Genomic DNA, 26,327 nt, shown 5'->3' on the forward strand with positions numbered 1-26,327 from the left:
GCTGATGTGTTTCATGTTGCTGCTGATCTGTTTCATGTTGCTGCTGAACTGCTCCATGTTGCTGCTGATCTGTTTCATGTTGCTGTGTTCATTCATGCTCATCTGTCCACACAGACTCATGTTCGTGCTGCTGTTCGGCGTATTGTGTTTAATGTTTTTATGCTATTAGTGCTTAGCATATTTTTAGTTGATGTTTTTCTTAGTTCATATCTTTAGATCTTATTACTGTTTTTCTTTTATATTTTATTGTTGGATGTAACTGGGACCCTGTGAACATAATTTTGATCCACCACATGTACCACATGAGGTGTGAATGACAATAAAGAATATCTGTATCTGTATAAAACTTTCTGATTCATATATCCACTGTTATTATATTATTTTCATTATTTTTAAATCAATTTATTTTTCATTTTCTTATTTGATCAGTTTATTATTATTAATATATCTATTATAGCTGTTAGCTGCACCTTTCTTTGTTTCATGCATTTATTCAAAAACAGTATGTAGCTTGAATTAACCACCTGTTTCTTCTTTCTAGTGAAGAGAAAGAGAAAAGAGTCCAGTAAAGAAAAGTCTTATTTCATCACTGAATGAACATGAAGAACTGAAGCGGACACAGCAGGAACAACACTTGTGTCTTCTTCTGGATGAAGCCCGTGAGACAAGGGACACACAGATACACAGTCATTAGTTGGACGCAGTAGTTTTTATTTTTGTATATTTTTCACTTCTTACTTTTCATATTAAACAATTTTTTTCTTAAGTGGTGTCCTTGAACATTAAATTTCCTAAACAAATTTTACAATGTTAAGTTCATATAGTGTTTGTGTAAATTCATACTGGAAGTTGAGAAGAATTTCCAATTGCATTTGATCTTTAATGGATCCTAAGAAAAGATTACCAGAATCTGCTCAACTGTTATTATGTTATAAATGTTTTGTTCTAGGATGAAGTGACACAAAAACAGTCAAACATTCAGAAAAGACAGTTATCAGTTATCGGCCTTTACAACTGTGGCCCGAGAGATTCAGCTGAAAGTCCTGGTGCACCTTTTATTTGAACCTGCAGAGATTTGAACAGCTGATCTGAAGCCAACAGGCAGGAGTTCACCTGAACTGACCACTCCTGCTGTTTGATGGTCTCCTCCTTCACCGTCCATCCATCCATCCATCCATCCATCCATCGTCTTCTGCTTCAGGGTTGTGGAAGCAGCATCTTCACCAGGGAGGCACAGACATCAACATCCACCTCTTCAACTCTAATAGGACCCCATGGTGTTTTCAGACCAACTGACTATTTATTAAGTAATATCCTGATGCTGCTCAATAATCCAGGTAAAAAAATATAAAAAGTTAAGTCTGGTCCTCTGGACATTCACAAAACAAACAATACAGTTTATAATAAATAAACAATAAATGTTTCTTTGTTTGTTTGTTTTGTTTTTTGAATGTCCAGAGGACCAGACTTAACTTTTTTAGATTAAATAATACATTTATGTTTTTAAATTTAATTAGACAAACTTTTAAAATTTAAGGACAAAATGTAACCTAATTGTTTTCAAGGTGAGGGACCAGAAAAAGCCTAGCCCAAAGACCTGTATGATGAGTAAAATACATGGACTTGATGTTCCCTCGCCCGGACGTGGGTCACCGGAGCCCCACTCTAGAGCCAGGCCTGGAGGTGGGACACACGGACGAGCGCCTGGTGGTCGGGCTTTTACCCATGGAGCTCGGCCGGGCACAGCCTGAAGAGGAGACATGGGTCCCCCTTCCCATGGGCTCACCACCTGTGGGAGGGGCCAAAGGGGTCGGGTGCAATGTGGGGTGGGTGGTGGCTGAAGGCGGGGACCCTGGCTGTCTGATCCTCGGCTACAGAAGCTGGCTATTGAGACGTGGAATGTCACCTCACTGGTGGGGAAGGAGACTGAGCTGGTGTGTGAGGTTGAGAGGTTCCGGCTAGAAATAGTCGGACTCACCTCTACTCATGGCTCTGGCCCTGGAACCAGTTTCCTTGAGAGGGGCTGGACACTCTTTCACTCTGGAGTTGCCCCTGGTGAGAGGCGCCGAGCAGGAGTGGGCATACTTATTGCCCCCCATCTTGGTGCCTGTGTGTTGGGGTTCTCCCCGGTGAATTAGAGGGCGGCCTCCCTCCGCCTACGTGTGGGGGGACGGGTTCTGACTGTCGTTTGTGCTTATGCACCAAATGGCAGTTCAGATTATCCACCCTTTTTGAGTCCTTGGAGGGGGTACTGGAAAGTGCACCTCCTGGGGACTCCCTTGTTCATTGCTCACGTGGGCAATGACAGTGAGACCTGGAGGGGTGTGGTTTGGAGGAACGGCCCCTCTGATATGAACCCGTGTGGTGTTCTGTTGTTGGACTTCTGTGCTCGTCATGGATTGTCAATAACGAACACCATGTTCAAGCATAAGGGTGTCCATATGTGCTCTTGGCACCAGGACACCCTAGGCCGCAGTTCGATGATCGACTTTGTCATCGTCTCATCTGATCTGCGGTCACATGTCTTGGACATTCGGGTGAAGAGAGGGGCGGAGCTGTCAACTGATCACTACCTGGTGGTGAGAGGATGCCGGTCAGACCTGGCAGACCCAAACGCGTTGTGAGGGTTTGCTGAGAATGTCTGGCAGAGTCTCCTGTAAGACTCCCACCTCCAGGAGAACTTCAAACATGTTCCGGGGGAGGTGGGGGACATTGAGTCCGAGTGGGTCATGTTCCGTGCCTCTATTGTTGAAGTGGCTTACTGGAGCTGCGACCGCAAGGTTGTCGGTGCCTGTCGCGGCGGCAACCCTCGAACCCGATGGTGGACACCGTCGGTGAGGGATGCTGTCAGGCTGAAAAAGGAGTCCTATCGGGCCTTTTTGGCCTGTGGGACCCCGGAAGCAGCTGATGGGTACCGGCAGTCCAAGCGACATGCGGCTCGGGTGGTCGCTGTGGCAAAAACTTGGGCATGGGAGGAGTTTGGAGAGGCCATGGAGAATGACTTCTGCATGACTTCGAGGAGATTCTGGTCTACCATCCGGCATCTCAGGAGGGGAAAGCAGTACGCCACCAACACTGTTTATAGTAGGAGTGGTATGCTGCTGACCTCAACTCGGGATGTCGTGGGTCAGTGGGCAGAATACTTTGAAGACCTCTTCAATTCCACCGGCACGTCTTCCACTGAGGAAGCGGAGCCTGGGGACCATGGGTCGGGCCCTCCAATCTCTGGTGCTGAGGTCACCAAGGTGGTTAAAAAGCTCCTCGTGGGCAGGGCCCCAGGGGTGGATGAGATTTGCCCAGAGTTCCTTAAGGCTCTGGATGTTGTAGGATTGTGTTGGCTTACGCGACTCTGCAATATTGCGTGGACATCGGGGAAGTTCCCCTGGATTGGCAGAACGGGGTGGTGGTCCCCCTATTCAAAAAGGGGGACCGTAGAGTGTGTTCCAACTATAGGGGGATCACGCTCTTAAGCCTCGCTGGTAAGGTCTATTCGGGGGTTCTGGAGAGGAGGGTCCGTCGGATAGTCGAACCTCAGGTTCAGGAGGAGCAGTGTGGTTTTCGTCCTGGTCGTGGAACACTGGACCAGCTTCATACTCTCAGCAGGGTCCTGGAGGGTGTGTGGGAGTTTGCCCAACTGGTCTACATGTGCTTTGTGGACTTGGAGAAGGCGTTCGACTGCGTCCCTAGGGGAACCCTGTGGGGGGTACTCTGGGAGTATGGGGAACCGGTCCCTTTGATATGGGCTGTTAGGTCCCTGTATGACCGGTGTCAGAGCCTGTTCCACATTCCCGGCAGTAAGTCAGGCTTGTTCCCGGTGAGAGTTGGACTCCGCCAAGGTTGCCCTTTGTCACTGATTCTGTTCATAACTTTTATGGACAGAATTTCTAGGTGCAGCCAAGGTGTTGAGGGCATCCATTTTGGTGGCCTTAGGATTACGTCTCTGCTTTTTGTAGATGATGTGGTCCTATTGGGGGAGTGGTGAGGCAGAGGTTAGAAGATGGGCTTGCGATCAGAAAGTCATAGGTTCACCTCCCGGTACCGTCAACATCAAAAAATGTGGGTAGAAAAGGTGAAACACCCACACCTCCCTCCACCCTCATTCGCCCCCACTCTGGGCCCCTGAGCAAGGCCCTCAACCCCCACCATCTGCTCCCTAAACAGGTCTCTCTTGAAAATGAGTTCTCGTGGCTCAATGAGACTACCTGTATAAATAAAGGGTAAATGAAAAAAAAAATTGGCTTCATCAGAGCGTGATCTACAGCTTTCTCTGGAGCGGTTTGCAGCCGATTGTGACGCGGCCGGGATGAGGATAATTTCCTCTAAATACGAGGCCATAGTCTTGAGCCAGAAAAGGCTAGAGTGCCCTCTCCGGGTCAGGGAGGAGGTCCTGCCCCAAGTGGAGGAGTTCAAGTATCTTGGAGTCTTGTTCACGAATGAGGGAATAATGGAATGTGAGATCGATAGGCGGATAGGTGCAGCATCTGCAGTGAAGCGGGCGCTGTACAGGTATGTCGTGGTGAAGTGAGAGCTGAGTCAAAAGGCGAAGCTCTCAATTTACCGATCGATCTATGTTCCCACCCTCATCTATGGTCATGAGCTTTGGGTTGTGACCGAAAGAACGAGATCTCGGATACAAGCGGCCGAAATGAGTTTTATCTGCAGGGTGTCTTGACTCTCGCTTAGAGATAGGGTGAGAAGCTCGATCATCTGGGAGGGACTCAGAGTAGAGCCGCTGCTTCTCCACGTCAAGAGGAGCCAGTTAAGTTGGCTCGGGCATCTGTTTATGATGCCTCCTGGACGCCTCCCTGGTGAGGTGTTCCAAACACGTCCCACTGGGAGGAGGCCCAGAGGAAGGCCCAGGACACACTGGAGGAACTATGTTTTTCGCCTGGCCTGGGAACTCCTTGGGATTCCCCTGGAGGAGCTGGACCAAGTGGCTGTGGAGAGGGAAATCTGGGCCACCCTACTTAGGCTGCTACCCCTGCGGCCTGACCCTGGATAAGCGGAAGAAAATGGATGGATGTTTTCAGGTCTGTAGCTTATTGTAAAAGCAGTTTCAAAGATTACAGCACAGTGCGATGTTTTACAATTTTAACATGAACCTTGTGCATATCTGTAAACAATAAAAGTGAAGATATTTTAATACATCTTTATTTGTAAAATATATACTAAAATGGAAAACATATGGGTTTAAAGCAGGCAGGGAAGGCAGTAAGGTGGGTTTATGAATCAGGTTTAAAAGTTACAGCTCATGAGGTACTCCATTAAAGCATGACATCTCTTCCACAACATCGTGTGACAAAACCTTCAGGGTGCTCTTCTTCTAATACATTTAGTGGTGGCTAGAAAATAGCTTAAGGGAGCACTACCGCCACCAGGTGTTAAGACGAGTTGGATCCTGGACCCCGTCTCCAGAGCCGGTCCAGAAGTGTAAATGGAAATGCAACTGTCAGGATTTGGTGGTCAGGAACGAACCCAGTAGTGCAGACAGGACTCAACTCGGCAGATTACAAAAATAGATATCTTTAATGATGAAAAAAGAACTAAACAATAAGCTGACGTGGCAGCAAAACTTACATCAATAGAAGGCTCAGGAGGGAAACTCAGAAGGGACTCAGGAAACTCAGGGAAGACTCAGAAGACGCAGGAGAACACAGGAGACCCAACGAATACGACCCGACAAAGGAACAACACAGAACAGGAGGCTTATATACAAGGACAAGACAAGACGTGATTACAACAGGTGTGACGAGACAAAGGTGGCAACAATTAAACTGACGAGGAAACACTAGGGAAACACAGACACAAACAGAAACAGCAAAAGGTACCATCCTTACAGCAACGAGACACGAGCCGATCTGAGCTGACCCGAACTGGCCTGATCCACACCGTAACTGTGGAAAAGGGGCATTAGTCAAAGTGGTTTTCTCCATCAAACTACGGTCAAGAGATGAAAGCACACAATTTATATCACCGCCAATTATAAGACCATGTGTTGACATATATAGTATATTTGAGGAGTATACTAAAAAATGTAGAGTCGTACAAGTTGGGAGAATACACCAAAACCAACATCACTGGCAGCATGTACACAACTTCCCTACTACTACAACATACCACCCAACATTATCAGCATGGACACTTGCGGCTGTAAATTGCACCTGTCTACCAACTATAATAGCTACCCCTCTAGATTTGGATTGGAAATTAGACTGAAACACCTGACTAGATCATTTTTTGGCAATTTTCCACTATCTGCAGAACACACATGAGGTTCCTGTAAAAAGGCAATGTAAGTATTCAGCTGTTTTAGGTTGACATAATTTTTCGGAATTTTATTGGACAAGTAGTCTCATTGAGTCATGAGAACTCATTTTCAAAAGAGGCCTGTTTTGGGGAGCAAATGATGGGGGTTAGGAGCCTTGTTCAAGGGCCCAGAGTGGGGTAAATGAGGGTGGAGGCACATGTGGGTGTTACACCTTTTCCACCCACATTTTGATGTTGATGGTACCGGGAGTTGAACCTGCGACTTTCAGATCACAGACCTATCTTCTCTAACCTCTGCGCCACCACTCTCCCAAATTAAGCCCTGGTTCCACAAGAGAGGAGCATGATAAATGAAAGCTCTGCATTCCATTCTGCTTTTGGAAACTCTAGGAACCACAAGTAAGCCTGCAGTATGAGATCTCAAGCTCCATGTTCATGATAAGGTGGTCCAGTTCCTTGGCCAGGTTCTGAATCCCTCCCAAACCCCTGGACTTCTACTGTGCAATACTACTGACATTTCATACCCTCAGTCACCTTAACTACCTCACTAATATCCATAATGTGCAATACAATTGTGTAATACTTGTATTTTTTACTTTCATTATTATATCTATATTGCGTTACATTTTTTATATTTTTAGTGTGTGTTTAATGTGTGTTTTCTTAAGACGTGTTTTTGCACTGGAAAAAGGAGTGGCTCTTAATTTCATTGTACTGCGTATAATGACAATAAAGGCATTCTGATTCTGATTCTGAATGCAGTCAGTTTGAAATCTGGGGGAATGTAAAGCCATTTCTTGTTGGGTAGCAGAGGGTAACCTTCTCTGGCAAAGTGTAGAGTAGTATTCCTGGTTTGAACCTGTCACTCTAAGGAACATTGTTCATGGTGGCAAGCTTGATTTATTATGTAGTGGGCCCTCTCCAAGTTGTCTGAACCCATCCAGAGGACCTGACGGAAAAATCTAAAAAAGTTAAGTCACATGGATTATTGAGCATGTATCAGGATACTCTCCAAGCTGTGTTTCTCTCCAAGCTCCAACAAGTCCTAAAGAAATTCAGTCATAAACTCTTTAAGTCATGGACCTTCTGAGCATCATTACACCTTGGCAACGCCTCCAAGTTTTCAAATTTCTTGCTCAAAGTGTCATGAGGAGCTACACCATAGCTCAGCATGCACCATGCATGATGTTTAACTGGTTAGATGGTTAGCTGTGGTCTCAAAATAAGAGAAAGTTCTTCAAACAGCTTTTACTTCCAATGGTTTTGACGCTGCTGCCACTTTCTTCTTGACCAACTGTGATGAAGTTTGGTGATTATTTCAGCTTGTAGGTCATCTTACCTTAAAACCCTACAGCATCTCCTCATTAATATTCAGCTTTGTAGGGAAATCTAGCCTCATGGTTTGTGTGTACAGCCCTCCTCAGCGACTCATTTTTCATCCAAAGACAACATTTATCCAGACATGCCTCTGAAAACAAGGATTCAAATGAACATTCAAATGTAGCTGTGGCAATTGATGGACAGATATCATGCCAGGGCACTAAATAAAAGTCCAAATCATGAATCCTGCTCAGTTAAAATCATTCAACCCAGTTATAGTATAACACAGTCTAATTCAGTGTACTTAAAAAACTTCAATTAGTAAATAGTGACCTAAAGAAACCAACAGATTGCATCTAAGGTAACTTTTGTTCATCAATAAATTCAATGGAACGTTAGTTTTCATTACTTTTAGAACATGTATACATTTTTCATGTCCATGCATCAAACCTGTTTCAAACCTCTCTTGTGTGTGTGTGTGTGTGTGTGTGTGTGTGTGTGTGTGTGTGTGTGTGTGTGTGTGTGTGTGTGTGTGTGTGTGTGTGTGTGTGTGTGTGTGTGTGTTCAGGTGGGTGGTCACACCATGTTGCCTATTCGCTGGATGCCCCCAGAGAGTATAATGTACAGGAAGTTCACCACAGAGAGCGATGTGTGGAGCTTCGGGGTCATCCTGTGGGAGATCTTCACTTACGGCAAACAGCCGTGGTTTCAACTCGCCAATAATGAGGTAAAACAACAACCAGACATATTGGAACATGATACAAGGAGAATGTTACTAGCTGCTGTGATGAGCTCATGCACCTGCAGCCCCAAACATCGATGAAGTGTTCAAAAACACACCATTTCCATACACCAAGTTGAAGTTCAAGTTTCTTTGTCATTTGCATCACATGTGGTGCATGAGGTGGAACAAAACTGTGTAATCAAGGTCCCAGTTACATCCAAAAATAGCAAAAGTTCTTATCAATGCATATCAATTCTTCTTCTTTCAGCTTTTCCCTCTTCAGGGGTTGCCACAGCGAGTCATCCTCCTCCATATCACTCTGCATCCTCTGTCCTCACTCCAACTACCTCCATGTACTCTCTAACTTCATCCATATACTGTATCTCCTTTTTGGCCTTTTTCTTTGTCTTTTTCCTGGCAGGTGCATTTCTAACATCCTTCTACCAATATTCCCATTGTTCCTCCTCTGGACATGTCCAAACATTTCAGTCTGACCTCTCTAACTTTGTCTCCCACTTGTTCAACCTGTGCTGTACCTCTGATGACCTCATTTATAATCTTATCGACACTTTTCACTCCTAAGGAGAACCTTAACATCTTCATTTCACCAATTATCCAGGGCAGCTGTGGCTGAGGCTGTGAGTGGTTAGAGCAGTCATCCTCCAAAGTTGGCAGTTTGATTCCACCAACAGTCACATGCCGAAATGTCCCTGGGCAAGACACTGAACCTCGCATTGCCTTCAATGTGTGTCCCATCGGTGTATGAATGTGATAAAGCTCTGATTATTCTTTATATAAATATAGTAGAGTGCTGTATGAATGGGTAAATGAGGGCACAGATTGTAGTGTAAAGCACTTTGGGTATCTCAATAAGAGAGAAAGGTGCTATATAAGTACAGTCCACTTACCATTTACCATGGCTCCTGTCTTTTTGCCAGTGCCACTGTCGCCAGACCATACAACATAACTAGTCTCACCATTGTCTTGTAAATTTTTCCTTTGACCTTTGCTGACACACTTTTGTCACAAATCACTTCTGAAACTTTTCTCCATCCACTCCATCCTATCTGGCTTATCTTCTTCACCTCTTTACCACCTTCCCTATTTTTCTGGACAGTGGACCCCAAGTCCTTCAATTCCTGCACATTTGTGACCTCTGCTCCTTGCAGCCTCACTGTTCCACTGGCCTCCCTCTCATTCACACACATGTACTCTGTCTTACTACAGCCAAATTTCATTCCTCTTCTTTCAAGTGCATACCTCCACCTCTCCAAGTTCTCTTCCACCTGTTCTGTGTTTTCACCACAGATCAAAAAATGTCATCTGCAAACATCATAGTCCACAAGGATTCCTGCCTGACCTCATCTGTTAGTCGGTCTATCACAGAGCAAATAAGAAGGGGCTCAGAGCCGATCCCAGATGCAATCCCATCTCTACCTTGAAGCTATCTGTCACTCATACAGCACATCTCACCACATTCCTGCTGTCCTCATACATGTCCTGTAACAATCTAAAATAATTATCTGCCACTCCAAATTTCCTTATGCAATAACACACCTCCTCACTTGACACCCTGTCATGTGCTTTTTCTAAATCCACAAAGACACAATGGAGTTCTTTCTGATCGTCTCTGTACTGTACTTTGCACTCAGGTTGTTCAGTTAAAATCTTCCATATCTCATCCTGTATCTGTTACCTCAGGTGTTCCACAGGACTCTGTCCCGGGACCCTTGTTGTTTATCATTTACCTTCTCCCCCTTGGTTTCATTTTTCGCAAACATCATATTCAGTTTCACTGCTACACGGATGACACCCAATTCTATCTCTCAACCAAACCTAACTCAACACTTCCACCTTTGTCCCTCACTGATTGTTTGTTTGAAATAAAACACTGGTTCACTTCAAACTTTCTTAAACTAAATTGCAATAAAACAGAACTTATTTTAATTGGCACTAAATCAATACTAAATAAACATCATAGCTTTTCCATTTCAGTTGATTACTCTTCCATCTTTCCCTCCTATCAGGTTAAGAGTCTGGGTGTCATCCTTGATAGCACCCTCTCCTTTTCCTCTCATGTCAATAATAGCACTCGGTCAGCCTACTTTCATCTTCGAAATATTAATCGTCTCTGTCCTTCCCTCACTCCTCACTCCACTGTTGTTTTGGTTCACAGTCTGGTCACCTCTCGTTTAGATTATTGTAATTTTCTTCTTTTTGGCCTACCTCAGAAAACCCTCCATAAATTACAACTGGTCCAAAATTCAGCTGCCCGTATCATTACACGGACCCCATCAATCCATCACATCACACCTGTTTTACAACAACTTCATTGGCTTCCCATCCCATATCGCATCAACTACAAAATACCCCTCCTTACCTTCAAAGCTGTCCACCCCCTCGCTCCTCCATACCTTTCGGACCTTGTTCACATCGCTACACCCGATCGTACCCTCAGATCCTCTTCTTCTATTCAGCTCATTGTTCCCCTTGCCCGTCTTGGTACTATGGGGAGCAAAGCATTCAGCTGCTCTGCTCCCCAGCTCTGGAACTCACTCCCACCTGATATTCGTAAAACAGACTCACTGCCACATTTCAAAGTCAAACTCAAAACATCTGTTTAAAGAAGCCTACACTCTGTGATTGCAACTGCATTGTCTTATTTTAATTCTATTTTACTTGTTTTTACTGTGTGTATAATATTGTGTCTGTTTTTATGATTGACATTGTAAGGTGACCTTGAGTGCCAAGAAAGGCGCCTACAAATAAAATGTATTATTATTATTATTATTATTACTTCTCCATCAGCATTCTCAAGCAAACATGTCATCTGTGGTGCTCTTTCTTGGCATGAAACCATACTGCTGCTCACAAATAATCACCTCTCATCTAACATATCCTGATGCATGCTCAATAATCCAGGTAGAAAAATCAAAAAAGTTCAAGCCGGTCCTCTGGACATTCAAAAAAACAAAAAACAAAACAAAGCAAAAAAAAGAAAAGTAGAAACATTTCATCTCTCATCCGAGAGACTTCCTCAGTCTGAGGAGCTGTATTCAGCTCAGTCTCTTAAATAGCACCTTCTCAGAGTGGATCAACCAGTTTGCTGCTGACAACCAAAACCAGCTGATCACATGCTCAAGAAGGACCATCAGCCTAACAATGGATCATTAGCACACTGATGGCTGTTTACTACTCACAGAGGGCTGAGTGATACTAGCAATCACAGCATTGTAAGAGGGGGACAGTTGAACCTGGAGGCCTCCACCCCTGTTTAATGATGGACGGTTTCTTTTCACAAAGATGGCCTCCTTTACTCCTCTCTCAAACCATCGTTCCACTCTGTCCAGGATGTCAACATCTTCATCCCTGAGAGATGAAACATTTCTACATTTTTTTTGCTTTGTTTTTTTTTTGTTTTTTTTTAATGTCCAGAGGACCAGATTGAACTTTTTTGGACCTCTCATCTAAGTTTTGCTTCCACGACTCTCTCCCAGATTTTCATCATGTGACTCATCAATTTAAATCCTGTCTAGTTGCTACAACTTTATACATCACCCTTGTTCTTAAAAATGGGCACTATCTTCGTTGCAGGGTTTAACACCCCTCCAGCCCTTGTCTAACCGGTGATTTGACCCCCTAGACTTCTGAGTATTACCCAAACAAGACTACGGTCAGGCCCTCTTAGGCTGGGTTCGAGAAAGATTTGACCAGGCACTAACAACCTTCATCTGCAGGACGCACCCCTATTTCACCTCACAGCTCTTAGAGTCAAGTAGCAGCGACTGCAAAGTTTACCATAAAGGTATCCTGCATTATGGCTGCCCTTCCTCTATTTGATGTTTTGCAATTGGTACAAGACCTGGTAATTTTATTAGGCCAGGCCAAATTGGCCATATGGGGATGCTGTTCAAAAATCTAATTAAGTAACCATTAAAAACCTCCCAAAATCTCAGAACCATGCACACTTCCTGAGTAAGTTCAGCAATGAGCATGTATCATTCAGATTCCATCAGGAAAATGAGTCCAACACTCTATGATTTTCATGCTTTGTGTTTTTAATCATAAATTTGCATAAGGTTACATTTTATAGCTTTCAAAAATCCAGCAGCAGTGCAAACAAATGTGTTTCAAAAAATGTAGTATAATGAATGAAATAAAAATCAAAAAACGGGTGAAAATCCAAAATCCTCTTGGTGTGGATGCACCAATCTCTTATAATAATCTCTTGTAAATGACCTATGCCATAACTGCTGTATACTGTAAAATGGTTCAAAAAGGCTGGTTCCTACCGCAAATCCCATGATTGGATTGGTTTTCCAGGAAAAAGGAGAATAATTCCAACAACCTTGTTTGAAAACGGTCATCAAATGTTATTAATTCCAATCAGAGACTTGTTCAGAGTTATCTGGGGTCAGTCCTCTTGAAGGGTGATCATGTGCTGCTGAGCGGTTTTTCATTGCTTTAAGTTTCCATCTTTGTTGTTTTTTCAGCACTTCTGCAGCCAAAATCTTCCCTCAATCTTCAGATCTGATCCAAGTCTTCAGAGCTTAACAACCCTGTTCCATCTCTGCCCGAAATGAATGACCGACATTCGTCTGCTATCTTGTCTTTTTAAACTAATCTCTTGTCTCTGATTGGCTTGTTTCTGATCTAAAATCCATTTTGAAAATTTGTCAAGCATTTTGAAGACTTTTCAACAGTTCAAAAGTTTGTCTCCTTTCTTTTCAGCATGTCATTTTAATGCAACCACTCAGCTGTCTAAACAGCGTACTTCCACTTTTGTTGTAAGCTCATGACAGGTGCTTTGCTTAACATACTCGTATTCAGTTGCCACCCTTATTATTTCTCAACTCTCAACATTTAATCTTAAATGTAAAAAAGTGCTTACTAATAGAGCGATAAACTCACTTTTAATCATTAACGAGAAAAAAACTTACTAATACAGAGGTATAAACTCACAGTTTGTGCCTTGGCAGAACAAGACAACACATCTTGTAACAGGATATGTGTGTGTGAAGCTGAGTTTCCTGTCTACCTGTATTGCTTCAAGTGACACTGTTTCTTAACTTTGAACTTTGCTCTTCTAATCCTAAATGAGAAAGGAAATTTACTAATAGAGAGGTATACAAATCCTTCTTCTAAAATCACTTGACTCAACAATTAAAAGTGAAATCCAGATCAAACTTACATTCACTTAATGAATACTTCTTTGATCACAAAATAGATTATAAAGGAACTTTTGATTACAAAAAATATAATAGCATTTGATTGTTTCAGTACCTTGACAGACAGACATAAAATCTTTATTTTAATCAGCACACCCACAAAAATTATTTTATTGCTCATTCATTCATTAAGATTGCTTTGTTTCAAATGTCCACCTCCACCAGACTTGCAGTTTGACCTCACCCCTTTTCATCCACCTAACTTGACAGCACTAGCACATTTCTTTTCCATTCTTCAGGCATTTTCTCACCCTCAAATATGCCATTGAATATTTGAGTCAAAAACCTCACTGCCATCTCTCCAAGACATTTCCAAACCTCCACTGGTCATCAGGTCTTAATCCCTTCCCCTTCTTCGTTCTTTTCAGAGCCTTCTGGACTTCACCCTCACTAATCTTTTCCACTTCCTAGTCCACAGTTTCCATGACCTCTACTCTTCTTTCTCTTTCATTCTCTTCATTCATTAGCTCCTGAAAGTACTCCTTCCATCTTCCCGTCACTCTCTTGTAGTGTGCTAAAAGGCTCGATTAGCTTGGTTAGCTTCAGAGCTCCACTACAGTCATATTTTAATAACAGGTTCTCTCTTTTTCGAGCTACTTGACAGATATGTGACAGAGGTATTGTGTTGTAGATGGTTTAATCAGTGACATGAGACACCAATTTTCTTTGACCCATCAAAATGAATGTGGTCATTTATTAACAGAATCAAAATTTAACATCAAAACATTGTACACTTGATTAGACTGATCTGGTTCTGATTAATAAAACTTGGCATGTTTTACTTAATAAAAACAACAGACATTTCTGAAGGCATCTGGATTAATTACTGGCAAGATAGAAGTTTAAAGATGGGAAATGAAGGAGTTTGAATGGAGAGAAAAGATGGATGAAGAAAGTGTGTTGACGAGGAATGGCACCCTTCATCCGACCCCAGCTCAGCCTCGGTACACTCGGTAGTGAAGCGACTCATTACCTTTGTAGAAGATAGGTCAGCTCCGGTATGGAGTTCCATTTCAACGCTACCTTTCAGCGTCTCCTCAGGATGGCTGAGAATCGTCCAAAGTATTGACGGTACTCCGTTCAACAACACGCTCATCTCCCGGGTGGAAACACAGCAAGCTGTAAGTCCATCAGAGGTTCCACTCAGATGTGGAAGACTCCATAATCCCAACTCGACTCAGAAGACAGAGTCTGAGAAAAACTTAGAAGAACTCAAAAGACTCAGAGCAACTCCAGAAGAACTCCATCAGAACCAGCAGAACTAAATGAACTCAGAGGGACTAATGGAACTAACAGTTCCAGGAAGTGTCGACTTTTAAAGAGTTCTGCTTCCGGTCACTTTTAGGAAGTCCTGATTGGTTGAAGGAACCAACAGGGGTGTGGTTTTAGTGACGTCAAAGGGTTTTTACAAGTCAAGAAAAGAACAGAAATGTTTAGGGACAGACAGAGAAATGTTTTGACGAAGTGAGAAACACCGCAGGTGCCCGTTCTCTTATTTACTGTCTGAGAGTTTTAAAAACACGACAGCTCGTTCCAACAACTTGTTTGCGACTGTCTCCGACTTTTGACTGACATCACTCTTCTTATTTCAGACAGAAGACCAAAAATGCATAATTACTTTGTAACATAGACATTTAACTTGATTTCTACTTTGAATGAGGATTAAAAAATCATTAATAAGGTTTCACAGTTGATTTAAAATGAGTGGTTCACTTCAACATTTAAAAATGGTTTGAACTACACACACTTTTGATTATCAAGATATTGTAAAAGAGTAATGATAATATAAAAATAGAGTGTTATTTCAATTGATTACTTCAGGATACAATTAGAAAGTCTCTGGATGAGCTAATTTGTATTTCTGGATTCAAATCAATGAAATAACAGTTCCTGTCCCATGAAGGTCTTCAGAGGCAGGTTTTGATCAGATGGCCGAATTCACTACCCTCTCTTCACTTGTTAGAACATTACTATTCCTATCTTTAACAAGCCTAATCTGCTGTACATCCTTTCTAGCCTGATCCCTCTGTCTTGCTAATCGGTACAAGTCCTTCTCATCCTCTTTAGTGTCCAGCCTCCCATACAACTCATCATGCACCTTCTGCTTTGCCTTAGCTACCTCCCTATTTGTTCTACATCCCATCTCCTTATATTCCTGTCTCCTCTTTTCAGTCTTCTCATTGTCATGTTTTTTCTTGGCTAAGCTCTTGCTTTGGACGGCGTCCTTCACTTCACTATTCTACCACCAGCTTTCCTTATCATCCATTCTCTGTCCAGATGACACACCAAATACCTTTCTACCTGTCTCTCTAAATACCTTGTAGTAGCCCAGTTATTTGGAAGCTTTTTCTTACTACCCATAGTCTTTAACAGCTCCTCTCTGAATTTCTCACAACATGCTTCCTTTTTCAGCTTCCACCTTTTGGTCTTATTCTCTGATTTTACTCTTTGTCTCTTCTTCACAACAACGGTCATTCTACACACAACCATCCAATGCTGTCTGGCCATGCTCTCCCCTGCCACAACCTTACAGTCTCCAATCTCCATCAGGTTTCCTCTTCTACACAGAATGTAGTCGACCTGCATATTCCTTCCTCCACTCTTATAGGTCCCTCTATGTTCTTCCCTCATTTGGAAATATATGTTGACTACAGCCATTTCCATTCTCTTGGCAAAATCCACCACCATCAGTCCTTCCTGGTTTCTTTTCCTTGACACCAAACCTACTGTGGAGATGAAAATATTGATACCAGTTTATTTTGTTCATCAATTTTATTATCACTTCCATGTGGAGGAGGTAGAAAAGAGAGCCTTGACGTCCTTTTCAGGGACACCACCAAGTCATTGGTTCAGGTATGTTGACGACACCTGGGTTAAAATTAAATCTCAGGAAGTCCAACATTTTACTGACCACATCAACTCTGTGGATAAATACATCAAGTTCACACGAGAAGATGAAAAAAATGGCAAGTTGGCTTTCTTGGACTGTGAGGTCTCAGTCTCTGATAGAGGACATTTGCAAACCGAGGTGTACCGCAAACCCACCCACACAGACCAGTATTTGCAGTTTGACTCCCATCACCCTTTGGAGCACAAGTTAGGAGTCATCAGGACTCTGTATCACAGAGCAGACAGCGTCCCCACTAGCTCAGGAGCCAGGCAGAAGGAGAAATCCTACACAAAACAGGCTCTAGAGCAATGTGGATATCCTAACTGGGCCTTCCTGAAAGCAGAGAAGAAACCCAAACAGGACTCCAGTCAGCCATCAGGTGAAAAGGAGGAACCCAGACCCAGACCAGTGGTCATTCCGTATGTTGAGGGAGTATCAGAGAAACTGAGACGTTTATTTTCTAAACATAACGTCCCAGTGGCTTTTAAACCCCAAAATACATTAAAGACTGGTTCATCCCAAAGATCCAGTCCCCCGGCACAAACAGAGTAATGTTGTGTATGTTGTTCAGTGTCAGGAGGGCTGTGATCAGTCTTACATCGGGGAAACTAAACAGCCACTGGCCAAAAGGATGGCCCAGCACAGAAGATCAACATCATCAGGCCAGGACTCTGCGGTCTACACTCATCTCCAGGCCAGCGGTCACTCTTTCAGGGATGAAGATGTTCACATCCTGGACAGAGAGGAACGATGGTTTGAGAGAGGAGTAAAGGAGGCCATCTTTGTGAAAAGAAACCGTCCATCGTTAAACAGAGGTGGAGGCCTCCGTGTTCAACTGTCCCCCTCTTACAATGCTGTGATTGCTAGTATCACTCAGCCCTCTGTGAACAGTAAACAGCCATCAGTGTGTTAATTATCCATTGTTAGGCTGATGGTCCTTCTTGAGCATGTGATCAGCTGGTTCTGGTTGTCAGCAGCAAACTGGTTGATCCACTCTGAGACGGTGCTATTTAAGAGACTGAGCTGAAAACAGCAGCTCAGACTGAGGAAGTCCTCAGGATGAGGGACAAAACGTTTCTACATTTTTTTGCTTTGTTTTGTTTTTTGTTTTTTTTGAATGTCCAGAGGACCAGATTGAACTTTTTTGGATTTAATATCTGTAGTTTGCCTGATTGCTGCGGCTAGCGGTTCGATGAAAATAGCAAACAGTGAGGGGGAGAGTGGACATCCCTGCCTGGTGCCCCTTTGCAGAAGAAAGCTAGCAGATATTTGATTATTTGTCCTAATGCATGCTGAAGGAGAACTGTATAATATTTTTAACCAGTTTATGAAATAATTTCCAAAACCAAATTTATGTAAGGCTGCAAATAAAAATTTCCAGTTAACTCTATCGAAGGCTTTTTCTGCATCTAGAGAGAATATTGCAGTTTCAATATTTTTACTGTAAGAATAATCAATTAAAGTAAATAATCTGCGTGAATTTGTGGCTGAATGTCTCCCTTTTATAAAACCAGTTTGGTCTGGATGTATTATTAGAGGAGTTACCTTTTCTAATCTTTTTGAGAGGGCTTTACAAATTATTTTAAGATCAACGTTGATAAGAGATATGGGACGATAACTGGTAGGTAATACAGGATCTTTGCCTGGTTTTAACAGGAGACTAATGTTGGCAAAATTTATATTTTTTGGAAGTCTGTTATTTTTCTCAGTTTCTTGTAGCATTCTGTGAAATAGTGGTGCCAGGATATTCCAGAATTATTTGTAGAACTGCTGGAAATACATCTGGACCTGGAGCCTTTTTATTTGACATGCTTTTTAGGGCTTACTGGAGTTCCACTGGTGTCAGTGGTGAATATATTTAATTATTTAATGTATTTAATGTTCTCTGCTCTTGTTTGAATAAAAACACCAGCTGGTGGCAGACTGCATGACTGGTATCCAACAAAGTTAAGTCATGCCTCTGCAGGGAAATCAGGGGCTACAGTGGTACTTGTGTTTCATTTTGGAAGGATTCATTTCCCATCAAATGTCCAGCAGACTAACTGACACTGGCTTGTTGCAGCATGTTTCTTCTGTGAAAATCACCTTTAATCATTTTTACCACTTTTCTTCTTTTCAGGTAATAGAGTGCATTACTCAAGGAAAGGTACTGGAGTGCCCAAGACTCTGCCCCAAGGAGGTCTATGACATGATGCTGGGTTGCTGGCAAAGGGAGCCACAACAGCGCCTCGTCATTAAAGACATTCAGAAGAAGCTTGTTGTTCTGGTGAAAGCTGCACCCGTTTATCTGGATATCCTGGGATGAGGATAGAAACACTCATGTGGACTCAGAAATGGCCTCAAACAGACTCACTTCCTGGAGTTAAGTGGAGGTAGACGAAGGATTCATTTTGTAGAAGCAATGGGACAAATTAAGACAGGAATGAAACAGATTACACAGACCATGTAGTCATTTTTTTTTAACTTGAACTCATAATTATAACAAATTATTAATGCAAAATGGATGTTGTGTTTAAGACAGATTAGGTGTATTAACGATTGTCCTTGTTTGGAAAGTTTTATTTGTTCCTGTTCATCTGAATAATCAATTTTGTGTTATGAAAACATTTGCATTAACCCTGTACAGATGACTGGAGCTCTGAGGAGGCCTGAAACCGCATGAGTTATTAAAAGTTTGGTGATGTTCCGTGTGATAGTAGTAATTTCTTAGCCGTGACATCAGTCAGGGAGCATAAAGGAACAAGAAAAAGGCAAAAGTTTTTGTTCAGGCTAGGCTATTGGAATCAGAAGCATTTGTAATGTGGAGGTTGGGGGGTGAGACACATTGGTGGGGGTTCTGTGGGGTCAAAATTCAAAATTTTTAATCAAGTAGATGCCATTTCCTGCATCATTCTGGTTTATTTCAGCAGACTGTTTACCCACATAAGTAAATGCTTGATTCAATAACTATTTTAGAGATAATGGCACAACAAGAAGTAGCCTGACAAATAGCCCTCCTTGTGTGAATAGAGCACACTCTGCTTCTCTCATGCATCTCCCCCCGTGCAAAACAGATGTGTCTCTCCCTCCTCCTGTGAGCGCCCTGCCAAGACAGATGACCTTGGTGTGGAGTTGTTGTAGGTAATCAGGAAAACATGGAGTGGACATTAGTGGTTTGAGAATTCTAATTTTAATCAAGTGGAATGGATTCATTCAGGAAGAAATGGAAACAGCGCTGGGTGAATTTATATTTCATGGTAAATGTGTGTGTGTGGGGATTCCAAATGATTTTTTTTTAATATGGGAGGCACAAGTCCCCTTCACATATAATTGTTGTGGTGCCTATGGGCTAGGCTAATGGTTAGCTAAACAATTGTTGATTTTTTAACTGTTCTTCAAGTTTATGAAACAAATGTTTCATGGGGCGGCTGTGGCTGGGTGGTTAGAGCAGTCATCCTTCAATGCAAGAGTTGGGGGTTTGATTCCACCAGCAGTCACATCCCTAAGAGTTTCTGAGCAAGACAGTGAACCCCTGATTGCCTCCGATGTGTGTCCCATTGGTGTATGAATGTGATCTAAAACACTGATCATTCCATGAACAGAAACAGTAGAGTGCTGTATGAATGAGTAAATGAGGGCACAGATTGTAGTGTTAAAATGCTGTGAGTCTCTTGATAAGATAGAAAAGTGCTACTGTATATTAGTACAGTCCACTTACCATTCCATTTACTATTTCTCAAAAACAATCCATTGATCATTCACACCAGCAGAAGCCTGATGTCCACAATTGATGATGAGTTCATGTTTTCTTCACATTTTGTACTCTAAGCCTGAAGTCACGGCTGATGAGGTCATGATGATCATAGTGTACTGTACTGTAGTCCTTCGTTTATCGTGGGAGTTTCTGTTCTCAGCCACCCCATGATACGTGAAAAACTACAAAGTAGTAATACAATTAATTTCATTTCAATTTATGTATATGATCTATCCTACTAACTCCAGTTAAGCAGCAGCATTTTGGATCAACTGAAGATGTTTTAAAGAAGAATTTGGACACCCAGATAATAAACCATTGCAATAGTCCAGTCTAGACGTGACAAATGCATGGACCAGTTTTTCTGCATCATCTTTAGATCAGATGTTTCTAATGTTAGTGATATTACGCAGGTGGAAGAAGGAGGTTCTAGTAACGTTTTTAATGTGGGGGATAAAAGACATGTCCTGATCAAAAATAACACCAAGATTTTTAACATTAGAGTTGGAGGACAGATTAATACATACATCCAAGATGGTGCCTGTGTACGGCTGGACTTCTGTTCCGTCTCATCTGTCTCATATTCTTGTGATTTGTTTAGTATTATATTTTGCTTTATCTAGCCTATCAAACAACTTTACTTTGGCTGTTAATCAATATCAATATGATCGGCACACGTTATTTTCCATAAAATATTATATGGAGGATACCTGCGTTACCTGGGCCAGGTATGCGGAGTTTTTCCCTCTACGTTTTGAATGTGCCACGTCATCACCCGAATACCTGCTGCTGGCAAAGCAACGAGGCCGGAGAAGAAAGCGGGGATCTAGAGCTGGCGTCCAGGCCAGGATGAGGAAACAGCGAGGGAAAACGTCATGGCTGAGCGGATCCAGCTCTGCTGGAAATGAGCGCTGCCTCCGGCCGGTACCAATCTCCAAACCGGCCCTGTCCTGTGCGCCTTACCCGTTCTGTGTGTCACCGGCACTGTGGCATGCTGATCAGAAATTCCCAACTCGTCAAGCCCGGCTCCCCACACTGCGTGACCGGTTCCTTCGAACTGTCTCCTGCCAGGAGAGGTATGTGGACCGACCTAGTTTGCCGCTGCGATGTCCGGTAGCCCAGAGCACACCTGCAGCTGTGCGCGTAAAACCAACACGGATCGCCCTGTTGAATGCTCGCTCCATAGCGAATAAAGCTTTTATCCTTGGGGATTTGTTCAATGAAGAAAGTCTGGGCTTAATGTTTTTGACAGAGACTTGGCAACGGGAGCAGGAATTTATTCATCTGAATGAACTGTGTCCTCCAAACTGTTCCGTGTTTGGGACCCCGCGGGTTGCCAGGCGAGGAGGCGGACTTGCGCTCATCTATCAGGACTACTTTTCCTGCAGGCTCATGAAGCCAGATCCTTTCAGCTCTTTTGAACTACAGATGACTAAGGTTGGGAATTTTGACTCATTTTATTGTGTTTTAATTTACAGACCTCCTGGTCCTGCCCGTGCGTTTTTAGAGGATTTTTCTGAATTTTTATCTTCTGTTATCAAGCTTGAGAAAATTTTAATTCTTGGTGATTTTAATATTCATATTGATGACTCATCCTACAATTCAGCATCAGAGTTACTGTCACTCACAGAGGCGTTTCATTTTAAACAGCATGTTTCTGGGCCTACACATAAGAAGGGCCATACTTTGGACCTTGTCTTCTCTTTTGGTCTCATCATTGACCAGCTGAGTGTGGTGGATGTTCCTGTCACCGACCACTGCTGCGTCTATTTTAATTTGTCTTTTAACCTCAACAGTTGTCCTCATAAAGTGATTTCTCAAAGGCGAATTATCAATCAATCTGCTGTTGAGAAATTCTCAGAATCTTTTGAGTCCAGTTGTTTCGCTAGTTGCAGTGATGCTGATTCCTTTGTGGAGTCTTTTAATAGTCACTGCCTGTCTGTCTTAGATGAGGTTGCTCCTGTAAAGCACAAAATATCCTCTCGTAAAAACTCTTGTCCTTGGAGAAATGAGGAAATTGTGTTGTTCAGAAGATCATGTCGTAAGGTAGAGCGTTTGAGGAAATCTACAAAACTTGAAGTCCACAGACTACACTTAAAGGAGCTGATCTCAACTCTAAATGAAATGATTAAACAGGCCAGGTCTGCATATTTTTCTAATCTTGTGAGTATGAACAAGAAAAATCCAAAAGTCTTGTTTGATCCCATTAATAATATGATTTCACCTTCACTCCCTCTGGTGCCTGTATTCACATCAGATGACTGCAATAGATTTTTAAACTATTTTGTGGAAAAGGTTGACAACATCAGGGCAAGTGTTAAATCAGCTCTTGGTGTCACCCCCAGTTCTGTCCCTACAGTGAGCCCCTGGTCTTCATTTTCACCTGTCACTTTAGAGGATGTGAAGGTTGTTCTAAAAAAGATCAAACCTTCTTCCTGCATGCTACATGTTGTACCCACATCACTGTTTTTAAAGGTGTCTGATATTGTCAGCCCCCATGTGGCAGAATTAATTAACATCTCTCTTTCAACTGGGTCAGTTCCAAGTTTTTTGAAACAAACGATTTTAAATCCGATCTTGAAAAAGCCCAACTTGGACCCCACTGAGCTCTGCAACTACAGGCCAATATCAAAAATACCTTTTCTCACCAACATTCTTGAGAAGGTAGTGGCTGGGCAGATGACTACTTTCTTGCATAATAATAATATTCTTGATAAGTTTCAATCTGGTTTCCGTAAGATGCACTCCACTGAAACTGCCTTATTAAAAGTCTCCAATGACATATTGATGGCTGCAGACTCTGGTCAGAGCAGTGTTTTGATTTTATTGGATCTATCATCAGCTTTTGACACAGTCGACCACAAAATTATGATACATCGACTGCAACATGAGATGGGATTTTCTGGAACTGTTCTTAAGTGGTTTTCTTCTTATCTGAACAACAGAACCTTTTCAATGTTTGTTAATAACATACAGTCTAAGACCACTCCGTTACTGAATGGTGTTCCTCAGGGTTCAGTGTTGGGTCCTATTCTGTTCCTTCTGTACATCACCCCCCTGGGAAAGATTATCAGTAGCTTCAGAAATGTGTCTTACCATCTCTGTGCTGATGATATTCAACTGTACTGTTCCTTTTATGACTCAGAATTACATAAGTTAGCTGAATTAGTAAACTGTGTTTCACATATTAAGGCGTGGTTAGCTAACAACTGCCTTCAGTTGAATTCTAACAAGACGGAAACCCTGATCATTGCCCCTGAACAGAAAGTTCCTTGGATTAAACAACACCTCGGTTCTCTGGGCTCCTCTTCTCAGCCGAACCTCAGAAACCTCGGTGTTCTGTTCGACCAGTCCATGTCTTTGGACAAACATTCAAAGCTTCTGGTAAAAAACTGCTTTTATCATCTGAGAAACATTTCTAAACTGAGGGCAATGTTATCCAGATCTGACCTGGAGATGATTATTCATGCTTTTATTTCTTCTCGTTGAGATTATTGTAATTCCCTTTTTACTTGTTTTAACAAAACTGCCGTCGCTCGTCTCCAGTTGGTCCAGAACTCTGCTGCGAGGCTTTTAACAGGAACTAACAGAAGGGCTCACATTACACCAGTTTTATCTTCTCTTCATTGGCTGCCTGTTGAATTTAGAATTAATTTTAAAATCTTAGTTTTGACTTTTAGAGCTTTAAATGGACAGGCCCCCCAGTACATCACTGAAATGTTGATTCCTTATTCTCCAGCCCGCACCCTTCGGTCTTCAGCGCTGAACCTTCTTAAGGTTCCTAAGATCCGGTTTAAAACTCGGGGTGACCTGTCCTTTCAGGCCGTAGCCCCCCGCCTGTGGAATGCCCTGCCCCTGTCTCTTCGTGTGAACGTCTCTGTTGATTCTTTTAAAACGCAGCTTAAGACACTTTTATTTCGTCAAGCTTTTAGTTAAATGTTTTACTGTTTTTTCCAGCTGTTTTTACTGTTTTTATTAATGAGTTGTTATTATTTTATTTTATTTTAAGCTTTTATTTCTTTATTGTTGTACAGCACTTTGTGATTGTATCTATGATAAGTGCTATATAAATAAAGTTTACTTACTTACTTACTTACTTAATGCCATCTAAGGAGGGCGAAAGACTGAAAAATGTATTCCTAAGATGCTCGGGTCCAAAAACTAAAATCTCAGTCTTGTCTGTTCAACAGGAGAAAATTAAGGGTCATCCAGGTTTTTATGTCTTTAAGACATGCTTGTAGTCTAAGTAGCTGATTGGATTCATTGGGTTTAATGGACAAATATAACTAACATCAGCATAACAATAAAAATGTATCCCTTGCTGTTTAATAACATTACCTAATGGGAGCATATATAATAATAATAATAATAATAATAATAATAATAATAATAATAATACTTTATTTATAAAGCCCTTTAAAACAACCACAGCTGCCACAAAGTGCTGTACACATAAAATCAAGAACATTTCAACACATAAAAACAGTTGTTAAAACATTAAGATCAATAAAAGTAATAAAAACAGTGCAGAGTAAATTTAGTGTGTGCTAAAAGCCAGGGAGTAAAAATGTGTTTTTAAAAGAGTTTTAAAACTGGACAGTGAAGGAGCTCGTCTGATGGGAAGAGGGAGATCGTTCCACAGTCTTGGAGCAGCAACAGAAAAAGCTCTGTCCCCTCTGAGCCTCCGCTTAGACCTCGGCACCTCCAGGAGCAGCTGATCAGCTGATCTGAGGCACCGAGCAGGAGAGTATGGGTGAAGCAGCTCAGAGAGGTAGGATGGAGCAAGACCATTTAAACTTTTAAAAACAAATAAAAGAATCTTAAAATGAACTCTAAAATGAACAGGCAGCCAGTGGAGTGAAGCAAGAGTAGGGGTGATGTGCTCCCTCTCATGAACTCCAGTTAGAAGCCGAGCAGCAGCGTTCTGGACCAACAGGAGGCGTCTGAGGGAGGACTGGCTGACTCCAAGGTAAAGAGCGTTACAGTAATCCAGCCGAGAGGTGACGAAGGCATGGATTACTGTTTCCAGCTGCTGTTTTGTAAGGATGGACTTTACCTTAGCCAGCTGTCTGAGGTGATAAAAACTGGTCTTGACCACCGCTCAATAAGGTAAAGTGTATTCGTCCCAGCACTGAACCTTGAGGAACTCCATGACAAATTTTGGTGTATGATGAAGATTAATTATTTACATTTACAAATTGTAATACATTTGATATATATGATTTAAACCAATTTACAACTGTTCCTATAATTCCAATATCATATTCAAATCTCGGTAATAGAATATTATGATCAACTGATCAGCAGTACTGAGGTCTAACAGGACCAGTGTAGACACCTCTCCATTGTCAGAAGCCATGAGAATATCATGAGTAGCTTTCACCACTGCACATTCAGTGCTGTGGTGAGCTCTAAAACCTTACTGAAAGTCTTCAAACAGATTATTTCTTTGCAGATGATCACGCAACTGACCAGCAACTATTTTCTCTAGAATTACTTAGATGAAAGTTATAAACCGGATTGCCAAAAAGTTGGGACACTAAACAAATTGTGAATACAAACTGAATTTAATGATGTGGAGATGGCAAATGTCAATATTTTATTCGTAATATAACATAGATGACAGATCAAAAGTTTAATCTGAGTAAATGTAACCTTTTAAAGGAAAAATATGTTGATTCAAAATTTCCCAGTGTCAACAAATCCCAAAAAAGTTGGGACAAGTAGCAATAAGTGTCTGGAAAAAGGAAATTGTGCATATAACGAACAGCTGGAAGACCAATTGATACTAATTAGGTCAATTGAGAACATGATTTGGTATAAAAAGAGCTTCTCAGAGTGTCAGTGTCTCTCAGAAGCCAAGATGGTAAGAGGATCAACAATTCCACCATTGTTGTGCAGAAAGATAGTGCAACAATACCAGAATGGTGTTACCCAGTGTAAAATAGCAAAGACTTTTAAGTTATCATCATCAACCGTGCATAACATCATCAAAAGATTCAGAGAATCTGGAACAATCACTGTGCGTAAGGGTCAAGGCCGTAAAACTCTACTGGATGCTCGTGATCTCCGGGCCCTTAAACGTCACTGCACCTCAAACAGGAATGCCACTGTCAAAGAAATAACAGAATGGGCTCAGGAATACTTCCAAAAAGCATTGTCAGT

The 26,327-nt window shown here is 42.1% G+C and overlaps 1 protein-coding gene across 1 annotated transcript in view; it reads left to right on the plus strand.

Moving 5' to 3' along the window:
• LOC119416531 (NT-3 growth factor receptor-like) overlaps positions 1-18,734 on the plus strand; it is a 55,809-nt gene extending 37,075 nt beyond the window's left edge. Inside the window, exons 4-5 of the mRNA XM_037683760.1 lie at positions 8,156-8,314; positions 18,549-18,734. Coding sequence (XP_037539688.1) covers positions 8,156-8,314; positions 18,549-18,734 — 345 coding nt within the window. The remainder of the gene's footprint in view (positions 1-8,155; positions 8,315-18,548) is intronic.
• The last annotated feature ends 7,593 nt before the right edge of the window (positions 18,735-26,327 follow it).

This window comes from Nematolebias whitei, chromosome 10, assembly GCF_014905685.2.
Source record: "Nematolebias whitei isolate Nwh7 chromosome 10, NemWhi1, whole genome shotgun sequence".
NCBI lineage: Eukaryota > Metazoa > Chordata > Actinopteri > Cyprinodontiformes > Rivulidae > Nematolebias > Nematolebias whitei.